Below are 11211 nucleotides of genomic sequence, written 5' to 3'. Positions count from 1 at the left end.
CTGTGTTTGAGGGGCCGTTTGTATATTCTTTCGGTCAAACTTTCCAGTTTGATGGCTTTCCAACTGCCAAAAAAGAAGAACAACTTAAAAAATAGATTTACTTCAGTAAAAAAAAACAAGTGAATTGCACCCAATAGCTCTGAAATGATTTGCCTCAACTTAAAAAGTGTGGGGTCAATAAGCTAAAAAGAATTATATTGGTTCAGATTGAAAATATTAAGTGTGAATCATCACATTTTTTTTTTCAGTGTACAGGCTATGCAGGAATATGGACTGGCTGAGGTTTGCTGGTCAGGTTGCAGTAAATCACTTTCTGCTGTGCTTTTAGTGGTACTGTAAGCAATGAATTTTTCCTGAAAAATCAAAAATACCTTAATGAGGAGCAAAAGTTTTAGTGCACATTACTATGCTTCATTTGTAAGCAAACCAAAAAATTCTGTGCTGAGCTGATTTTACAAAAATCATATTCATTAGCTCATAATAAGGACTTGAGCCCTGTGAAAGTCTCACTTAGAAACAAAAACCTGAATATTTCTTAGTTTATCATGCACAGTAGATTCTCATTTTGGATTTTTGATTAAAATAAAATTTTAAAAGTACTTTTATATTATAGGCTTGATTTACACAATGTCACCATAGGCTATATTAATTTGTTTCACTGTGTATTACAATATCCTGGAAAGTTTATCAGTGTGCAAAATGTTACCTTTGTCTTTGTACTCTGCTTTATGTTTGGTGTACGTTTCTCTAATAACCAGACACTTAGCAGATATTGACGAAGCACTCATGCATGTTTTGATATATAAAGCTGAAAGTATGTCTTAATTGCCCTTTACATGAGTGGACACTCTCAACTCTTCCCTTTGTAAAGATTTACTGTTTAGTATTTATTTTGTTTTAGACAGTAACATTTCTATGCTGACAACACAAATAGGATTGAGTCTGCCGACTGACAACAGTTCTTCTCTAGGTGGTTTGTTTTTTTTCTCATTTGAAATGTAGTAGTTGATAGGAAGTGCGGCTAATCATGAAAGTTAAGAAACTTCCATTACTGCTAACAAAAGAGAAAAAATGCAACAGTGCTAAGTAATCCAGATTCACTCTAGTATAACTAAGATACGATAACACTTTATTAATCCCCTAAGGGAAATGTAGGTGTTCCAGAAGCTCACAGCAAAATTAAAACAAATACAGTACATGTAAGTAAAACATCATGTAAACTATATAAGGTAAGATAAATAAAAAACATAAAATACCACAAATAGTGGTGTATTTCCAATCCACAGTAATAAATACAGTACAGTATCACAGTATTATAATATGTGCAAAAAATATGATACCTAGGATGACCAGTAACCACAGATACAGTAAAGTGTCTAGTGATGGATAAAGTACCAGTGATTACAGACTATACAAGGCTACTTGTTCCCATTTAAGGAGAAAAGGTGTATCTTGACAGAAACTAGGGATTTCATGACTGAAGATTAATATCATATAGAAAATTAATTGGTGGAACCCAAGTGATTAATAATTAAGACCTAAAGTGAAAATGTGCTATTTGCTGTGTACTATTGATGTAAGTGCATCTGAGGCAGGATGTCTTTTTAGCACTTGGGTTAAGTAAGTATTTGCCCTCTGTTTGAACAATGACGATTCTTTAAGGGTAACCACTGACAGCTGAAGATGCTAGATTTATAGGAAATCAATGTTAACCATGCTTGTTTAAAAATGCCACATACACAGGGAATTTTGTTTTATCATTTATTTTTCCTCTTTCCTGTTTTAACAGCTTAGATTCAGCTCTTCGTATCAGCTGTTAACCTCCTAATTGTGCAAGGTCACATCCTATTTTCATTATATTCCTGCATTAAGATTGAAAAAAAATTATTTGACAACGACAACAGTGACATCTCTGATTTTTTGAGTTTAGGTTTATTTTTAGACACTGTGTTCTTATTTGTTTCTCCACATTGACACTTTGTTACAGAATTTGCTGGTCTAAAATGTGCTGTTTTGTAATATGTTTGTTTGGGGCTCTGGAAGAATGAGTATATGTAATACTATAACTTATATTAACAAAGGAAACTTTAAATATAATTAAAGTAAGTTAGAGGCGACGTAATAAAGTACATGAGATGATATTGTATATGGTGCCAAATACAATACAGTATAAACAGCAGTATCTCTGGGTAATTTTCAATATCTGATGACAACAGGTCAGTCACAGTGGGAGTCCCAAGGATATGGTAAGAAAACAGACCACCCAGAAAAATCCTTGGAAATATGGAAAATCTCCATTAAACATAAAGACTGCAACTGTTCTAGGAGTAGTTGCCAAATCTGTGGAACTGTGAGGCAACACTGCACTGTCTATGGTGAAAATCCACGTGATGGTTAAATGTAGCCCTTAAAAAAGGGGCTAAGTAAAATGATCTTTAATTAATAAACAATGAGAGATTTATACACCAACAATTAGTGAGTGCAAATGATTTAACAATAAAAGACAAAGAGTGACATCTGTCTATTTCTAAATTCCACAAATCCCTTCTACTTGTTGCATGTTGGTACATAATTGAGTAGTAAACATTGCAAAGCAGAAACTCAGCCTTCAAGATGTGAGAGGCTTATAATAAAATTTCTGATGTAAGTGGCATTTCTGAACAATTATACCCAATGACATTGAGGATAATTTATAATTTTGAAAAGTCTGATTTATCTAGAATTTAGAGGTGATGCTGGGAAAAAAAGAGAAAACTGCTAAAATAATTGTGTGAGATAATTGTTTGCAATGATGGCATTGAAAAAGCTCAAATGACTTTACAATAAAGAAATGTATAATGCACACAATCCCCTCACAGTGAAACATTCAGCAAATGTGCTGTGATAAAAAAAACAGGCTTTAAAAAGTTCTAGGAAATTAAAGAAAAAAAATTGCAAAACGTGCAAAGGTTGTTATAAGGAGTATGCAGTAGTAGGATCATCTTTACTGCCTCAGTAACATGTTGTTTATTGTATGAAGTCTGTGTGAGTTTGGAAGCTGAAATAAACATGCTATATAGCAGAATGAGCATTAAGCATTCTTAAGAATGGTAAGTGTTCACCATTGTTTTTAAACAGTCTCCAGTCTGTGGACTTTTCTCAGTGGACAGACTCATGTTGCTTTTCTATTTACATTACACCTTGGCCATTGTTTTAGTGCAGCTGGCAATCTACTCATCTAAAAATAATTATTTAATCCTACCACTTCTGCAAGATTAATCATTACTTGTTAGCATACGCATTTTTAAGAAAAGGCCAATTTACTGCCTGGAGTTCATGATCTGCTTCAGGAGTCTGGGAGAAAGGTTTCAAATGTTCTCTGAAAAGACACAGACTTTCAGCTTTATATGCAAGACAGGATGAAATGCAGAATGGCAAATGGAATATCTTTGAAATGTAGACTCTTAAGAAGAATTAAACACAAGAGCTCATAAAATAAATATTTTTCATTCCCATTAATTTTAACTCATCAGCTCCTTGCATTTTGTGTCATAGGGCACCTCCATCCATTGGATGAGAGATTTCTCAGAGTTGGAGGAAATCCCTTCACAAGTCAGTAAATCTCTTTCTTTGTAGGACAGTGTTGACTTAAAACATAAAAGTGAGCATAAAACAAATTCAAGTCATTAATATGTGGATTTTGTAAAACAGAATAGCAATGTTATATTTGTTTATTTGTTTTAATATAAATTGGCATTTCTCCAAACAATGTTTGTTTAATATATTGTTTCCTAGAGTAAGACTCTTTTGATGATCATAAGTGCATATCCATAGACTGGATTTTTATAATGCACATCAGTGAGCTGGTCTAGTAGACAAGAGGTGCAGAATGTGTCTATAAAGACAATGTTTTCTTTCTTTCTTTCTTTTTCCTTTCTTTCTTTCTTTCTTTCTTTCGTTTAATGCCAATTGGTATGATTTAACTGAATTTTGATTTGATTTACAATATTAACACATAAGGCAGTGTCAGACTGCCCATGTGAGCATAGAAAATTGATATTGTCCTGATTGTAAATGGTTTTAAATGTCTTGACATTATATGAAACTATTTCTATTTATAATGTTTAATTAAGATTGCTTAATGCTCAGAGTATAGCCTAAATTAAGAAAGAAAAAAATTGTGCACTCCAACAAAAATGTAAACAATGAAAGTTACGTGCTAAATAAGAACATATGCTGCTCCATTTGTAGTTTCAATTGGATACAAATGAACTTAAATTTAAACACCAAAAACAATCATGTTTCAGTCTTCTTCTTAAGAATGCTTAATACTTAGTGTAAAGCTTCAGTTGCAAAGTGAAATAAAAAGGTCACCGATAACAATTACGTGTAGAAAAAATCATGTCTCCATCCATGAATGTATGATATTCATTATCTAGCATCACATGCAGCATATAAGTTTTAGCCTGAATCTTTTTGTTGTTTAATGCGTAATGTGTAGCTTGTGCCGAAAACCAAAAGACACATCTATCCACTTTCTTAACACAATCAATATACATCCATACCTGGGCTGACCGTGCTATCCAAAACAAAAAACAAACCAGATCAATATTAGAACAGTAAAAACAATTGTATGTCTCAGTTTGCTTATTATTGCTGAATACTTAAAATGTAGTGTAAATAAATATGAACCAAAATGTTAAAAGTTACCTTCTTTCTTATACGAGGGATGTTCAAAGCGTTTCCACACTTTGCATTTTCATTGGAAACAGTGAAGGCGGGAGGAATAGTAATTGGGCATTAAAAAGTTGGTATGACGCTGGGAAAATTGCATCGCAAACAAAGGGGGACTACCTGTATGTAGAAAAATGATACAATTTGTTTTTGAAATTCTTAATAAATAGAGTAAAAAGAAACTTTTTGAACATCCCTTGTAATTATGATCAGATTAAACATTTTTGAGATGAGCACGTCTTTAATTTCACAAAGGTATTTAGAAGTAGCAATTAATAGTAGTTTTTTCAAAAGTCATTTAACTTGCAAATTTAATGATACATTTAATGCTTACTCCGTTTTTGTTTTAAATTGTTTTAAATGTAAATTGGTGCATATCCTTAAAACTCATCCAGGGCTGGTTCCTGCCTTGCACTCAATACTGCATTTTAGGCTGTGGCCTCCGGCAGCCATAGAATTAGATTTGGTAGGTTTATATATGGATGCATGGATGTGAATTGGCTCCCTGTAGCTCTGACTGCCATCTGCTGTACTTAAGTGCTTTAAAAAGTCTCAAAATCAATGGTATCACAATACTTATTATATCATTTAACCTACAGTTTCTCAAAAAATTACAACATAAACTCTTAGTGCATATCTTGATAAGCTAAAGAAGTGTTTTAGCCTTTAACAGTTCAGATTTGGGAACAGCCATCTGGTGTATAAAATCCTGTAAAATGTCTCCTCAAAAACAATAAATTGTCTTTGAACGTGTAGAATATTACAAAAGTAAAATGACATTTACAAACGTAGAGCTTGATAAAAACAAATGAAAGATAGATTTTGCACATTTTATTTAGTTTTATCGGTTCTTGGTTTTTTCCAAGAAAAAGTGGTAAAAAAAAAGCCCTCTACACAAATGGATGAAAGCTCATTAGTTAGGATGTACAGAAGTGCAGAGTAAGCAGAAATAGGCAGTCATTGTTCTAATAAATTGCCACATTACTGTGCTTTGGAAGTAGCACACGTTCAGGGCAATGTCCAATAATTAAGCCAGTCATCATGACCTGGAAAGGAGAAAAAGGGAGACTAAATGAAAGACAGCAGTGTAGAAAATGGCTGACAGGTCTCCTCTTGTGTGACACATACAAGGAACTGTCAGTTATTAAAACCTGAGACTTGCATACTAAGGTGGCACATTGCATAATAGACCTGCAAATTGAAATTGTAAGTGAGTCAGGACTCCGTTTATAAGAAAACAAAACTTAAGGCACTGTCACCAGTATTTATTGGTGTTACATTATTGGTATGAGATTTGTATTAATTAACCATGCCCCATTCTTGGTTGAAGATATGGCTAGAACATCCATTCACAGAGGCCATTTAGTAAAGAATAAAACTAAAACGTAAAATGTGTTTTTTTGAAAGGTATAAGGTATAAATTGCTTCATTATATTCATGCTTGGTTCTTAAAAAACAATTCGCCGTGGAATACGTTTTGCAGATGATATTGTTTGCTAGTCTTACAGTCAACAAGTGTTTTCACTGGGATATTATTTTCAAAAAGAATTTCACAAAAATATTCTGTCACTAGGCCAACATGACTAGTAGCAATAAAGGAAATTCCAGTTGACAGTATTGCATTTAATCAGTAAGTATGCTATTTACATTTACAATAAGGAGAAGGACACTGTACTGAACCAAAACCTTAACATCCTAATATTAATAACTTTGTGTGAAAAGAATTTCTGATAGTAACGTCAGATTTAAGTATTTTCCCATAAGACTTGCAGCTGCAGTAAATTTCTGTGTTTTTGTGTTACATACAACATGTTAATTTGTGATGGCATCCAATATACAGTAATATGCAAACCTTCTCTACTGTGATATAGAAGCATAATATTTGAGACAATCAGTAAACAAGCTCTGATTATATCTCAAAAATGTTTGCTGTTCACGTTTTAGGTTATAATTACTTCACTTATTTTTTATACTTATGACCATTCACATTTTTAAACTCAGTTTTCTGATTCTTGATATTAACTATTTCCTGTCTGCTGTGTTTGCAGACTAGCACTTTTTCTACATTTTATATTATGACATATTGAATAGCTGGAAAAATGCCAACGTCTCCAAATAAAACTATAAATGATTGTGTGCCATATATTTATTGGCTTGGGTTTTATGTGGTCAAACTCAGGCACTGCATATCATGTGGCTTACAGATGTTCAGATATTAATTCCTAGGGGACTGTCATTCCTTACTTGCATGCATCACTAACTATGAATTACTAGCAGTTGCTAATAATTTAGTATGAAGGATGGAGAGCAGAAAGGCCCCTCGTTGCTTAGATACTAAAGATGTTTGGGCACAAGCCACTTGACATTTCCTGGCTTCATACCTAATTTTTTATGTTTATTTATTCTGCTCTAAAATGATATTAGAGCAGCCTTAAATAAAATGTTAGAAGAAATTGAATAAAATTAAATGCATTTGCTTTCAGCCTTATTGAGGCATGTGTTTTAACATCTAAATGCAGCAGTGTATTATAGAGATACTGTACATAAAGAAATTGTTATGAGAAGATGCCAGAAATATTTAAATTATATTGCCTATTGCCAAAACACTTTCTGACACTAACAATGGTCTGCTGTGATGGTAATCAATATATACTCAAGGAGGCCTGACTCGTATAGTTCTTTCATTTCTGTCTGAATCTTAGGAATCTTAGCAGTGTTCAGACTGCAGGACGGCAGCTCCCGTCACACATGATTAACCCACACAGTTATGGGCTGGCACATGGCTCGTAGACAAGACAAAGTAAAGTTTAATTGCTGTTATTTCCATGATAAATGGAAGTCTTGGCTGCAAAGGATCAGAAAAGTTAGACGATGCAGCCATCAAAAGAGGGAGTGGGAATGTGGATGAAAAATGAGACAACCTTTCAGCTGTGTGCATCGACCAGCATCTCTAAGGATTTTTCTTGGACAAATTGAGGGGCCATTAGTGTAACTTAAAGTCTGAGAGAGATCTGTCAGACCTACTTCCATGCTGTAACTCCCAGTTTACAGGCAGCTATGAAATAACTTTGAAGTGACCCATTGGACAACTGTCGTGAATGTGTACACTTATTACTGACAGAAATTCATCTGCCTTTCATTCTTATCAGACTGAGTCACTTTTCTCATTCTTAAAGATACATATATTTACTTCATTATGTAGTTATTGCATTCTACTGTATATCATAGGCATAATATACAAAAATGGCATAAAAAAATTTAATGTTCTCAGTTTCATAAGACAGATTGAAGACAGTATCACCTTTCTGTCCATCTTGTATATTACAGGTTGAAGGCAGCATAAGTACTTGTAGTCCTTAAATTCTGTCTACAATCAGTTAAAACCACATGAAGCTGCAGTTTATTCAGAACATCTTACCAACTGTATAGCAAACCTATGTCTCAGAAGCTATAAGCATTTTGCCACAGTTAGTGTGATGATGAAAAGCAAAACAACACCAAAATAGGAATGTCAAAAATGGCACATAATACAATAAATAAGGTTTTCACTTTTTACATTTAGCCAAGAAACTTTTAGATACTAGGGTAAGTAAAGCACATTCAGGTGCCTGTAGTTAGATTTACTAGAATTAGAAGACCTAATCTCACTTTGATCTGATAAGAAAATTCTTCTTTTTCAAAATAGTCAGAGATGTGATAGTATATGACCATAAAGTTCTAAATATATGTTGTTCTGTGAAACAAAAAGCTTAAGTCGTACACACTGAATATTGCAAAGCACAAAAACTTCAGGATCCCCTTCAGCTTGAATGGTGGTGGCATGTTAAGTTTTCTTATGCAGCATTGTAACCATTAAATAGGAAAAGCAGGCAAAAGTTAAACTTTTAACTGTAAAAATTAAAACCAAAAATGTGGTGATAAAATTCCTAATTTGTTTTATGGTGATTTCTTTTATGAAGATCACTATATAAAATATATGTATTTGATTTGTTAGTATATGTGCCAATTAGAATAGACTTAAGGACATTTATTCTCACTATATTTGGACCATGCTAGACAAAAGTACAAAAGTGACCTTTCAATAAGAACATAAATAATAATCCATACATGCAATGTTGAATTAAGCAAAACTACACTGGACTATTGATTCAAAGTATAAATAAGAAAAGTTTTACTATCAAGACAATGAAAAATCATTTGAATTTATTTAATTTTTAATGCAGTATTTAGTTCTTAATATGCAAATTAGTTAAACAACAACTGAAAATAAATTAACGCTTGGTCTAAAATTAAACATCGACAAGTGGAGTTAATTGTCTCCCTCTTTAAACCCGGTCCCGCCCACACACAGACCACACAGCATTTCTCGATTCCTGTTCGTCCTATTTCAAAACCGATCCCCACATTGCCTGCGGCCTCTCACCTACCATACACCCCCACTCCGCTTTTCTCGAGTCCTATTCCTCCTTCAGACTACTGCGTTCCCCGCTCCTCTCTCATGACCCCATTGGTGTCACATCATCGCCCGATATCTAGCCTGACCGCATGACCTTTCACTTCAGCCATGTCTGCGCCTGGGAATCTTTTCCGTAGCCTGCTACAGGAAGGTACTCTCTCCACCATTGCCATTGGTTTCGCGCCTTGCTATTGGTTTCACTCCTTGCTATTTATGTTATACTGCGATGGTTGTTTTCTAAGCCTTTGTTATGAAATGAACAACAGTATCTTCTCTGTCGACGGGTTTTTGTACAACGTCATCTGCATTCCAGGATCCGGCAACTGCCTGTTCCTATCAGTGGGTTATTTGTTGACACAAATGGTTGACGAAGGCAATGCACTCATTGCATCACATTGGGACAGATTTGGCGACGTTCTTCCTGTTATTCTTTCCAACGCAAGTCGAGTTATCACAACAAGTCATGAGTACTATCAATACATGGCAACATCTACAGTTTATGGTGGTGAAGCTGAAATTCAAGATCTTTCCGAGATTAGATCTTTCGACTCATTATCTGTCGTCTCCAGCAAAACACCTATTCACAACTACGTCTTTCAAGAAGTATTTCTTTCTTCTTGATTTCTGAATTCCTTTCTCACCATTTTCCGTTCCTATTCTTACACCACCATATGCTACGGCGGGCGTCCACTAGTATGGTATATTTTCTTAAGCAATCCTTTTAACATAAGTTGGACTATGTAGGACTTTTTAGTGAATCAAGCAATAGTAAGGCGACTGAAAAATACCCTGTGCTGAAATGAATATCATTAGGATTATGCCTTCATATAAAGTAAAGGTGAATATTTAAAAGAATTTCAATGTAATTTTAAGAGGGCATATATAGTACATTCTGTTTGTGGGCCAGCCCACATCTAGTCCTGATACTTTAAAATCATGTTTTGTTTCTTTATCTGACCGTTTGTTATTGTCTTCTTTTTCTTTAGGCTGGAAGTTAAATCCAGTGGTGGGTGCAGTATACAGTCCTGAATTCTATGCAGGTAAATGACAGATTCTGTGTTTTAGTGCAGTTACGAGATACACTTTGTAGACTTTTTTATGTTGTTCTGTTACAATACACAATTTATTTAACTGAGATTTTGTTTAGCTGAATAACTCTAAAAACTCTTTATTATAAAAGAGATAACAACATTCTTCTGAATTGAGGTTCTTGGTTAGATTTAGCCACCCCGATCATTTGGGTATTGAGTTAAGAAATCTCAGGATATAAGTAATGTTTTACAAGGTGCTGTACAGTATGTCTACAGGAGAAACTTGCATTTGTTTTTCTCCCTCATTTTAGCAAGTAAAAGAAATTGTAGAAAGTGTAGTTGAATGCTTGTCATGAACAATGTCTTTTCCACGGTCACAAGCAGATTTATTTAATGTACAGTAAGATTGTTCCTTTTAGGTTACTGTCACTCATCACTTATATCCTATTTTGAAATTTCATCCTTCAAATTCATCATTTTTATTTCTTTGATTATTTATTCGATGTGTATTTTTGGCTTCAAAGACAACATGGAAATATTATAATTTATTATTTATGTTAAATTTAAACTCATTACCTTCTTCAAAGAGTGGCTTTTAATATTGCCAAATTTACCTGGAAGAACCTCGTATCGGTGGCTATTCATGGTGGTTGTAGTACCCGTTCTGCAGGTGATTTATTGTGCCAGAATCTGGGCAACTTGCCATTATTGAATGAAACATAAATTCTGCTTTGTAATCAATGTATTCTCCAGTAGAATGTTGTGCCTTTCATTCATGAGCTGAAACTGAAATGCTGCTGAGTTATATAACAAGATAATGATCTAAAACACAAAAGGAATTCTACATTAGGCTATTTCAAGGTAAAGAAATAGAAACTTTAACTAACCTTGTCAAAATTTTGACCTAAACTAGTTTAAATGCTGTATCAGAACCTAAAATGTGCTCTTCAACTTTCAAAACTTTCACATATCAGCGATGTGTGAATCAGGTTTGCTTATAGCAGTGGTCTA

At 33.9% G+C, this 11211-nt stretch overlaps 1 protein-coding gene across 18 annotated transcripts in view; it reads left to right on the top strand.

The window, feature by feature from the left end:
• rbfox1 (RNA binding fox-1 homolog 1) overlaps window positions 1-11211 on the top strand; it is a 2577027-nt gene that overhangs the window by 2484222 nt on the left and 81594 nt on the right. For 14 of the 18 annotated variants that reach the window (XM_039775112.1, XM_039775111.1, XM_039775110.1 and 11 more), the window contains 2 exons: window positions 3535-3591; window positions 10156-10209. In XM_039775112.1, the coding sequence (XP_039631046.1) occupies window positions 3535-3591; window positions 10156-10209 (111 nt within the window). The remainder of the gene's footprint in view (window positions 1-3534; window positions 3592-10155; window positions 10210-11211) is intronic. The other 4 variants (XM_039775116.1, XM_039775115.1, XM_039775126.1 and 1 more) reach the window with 1 other exon arrangement.

Source organism: Polypterus senegalus, chromosome 13 (genome assembly GCF_016835505.1).
Source record: "Polypterus senegalus isolate Bchr_013 chromosome 13, ASM1683550v1, whole genome shotgun sequence".
Taxonomy (NCBI): Eukaryota; Metazoa; Chordata; class Cladistia; order Polypteriformes; family Polypteridae; genus Polypterus; species Polypterus senegalus.
This window is presented reverse-complemented; position numbering and strand designations above follow the sequence as displayed.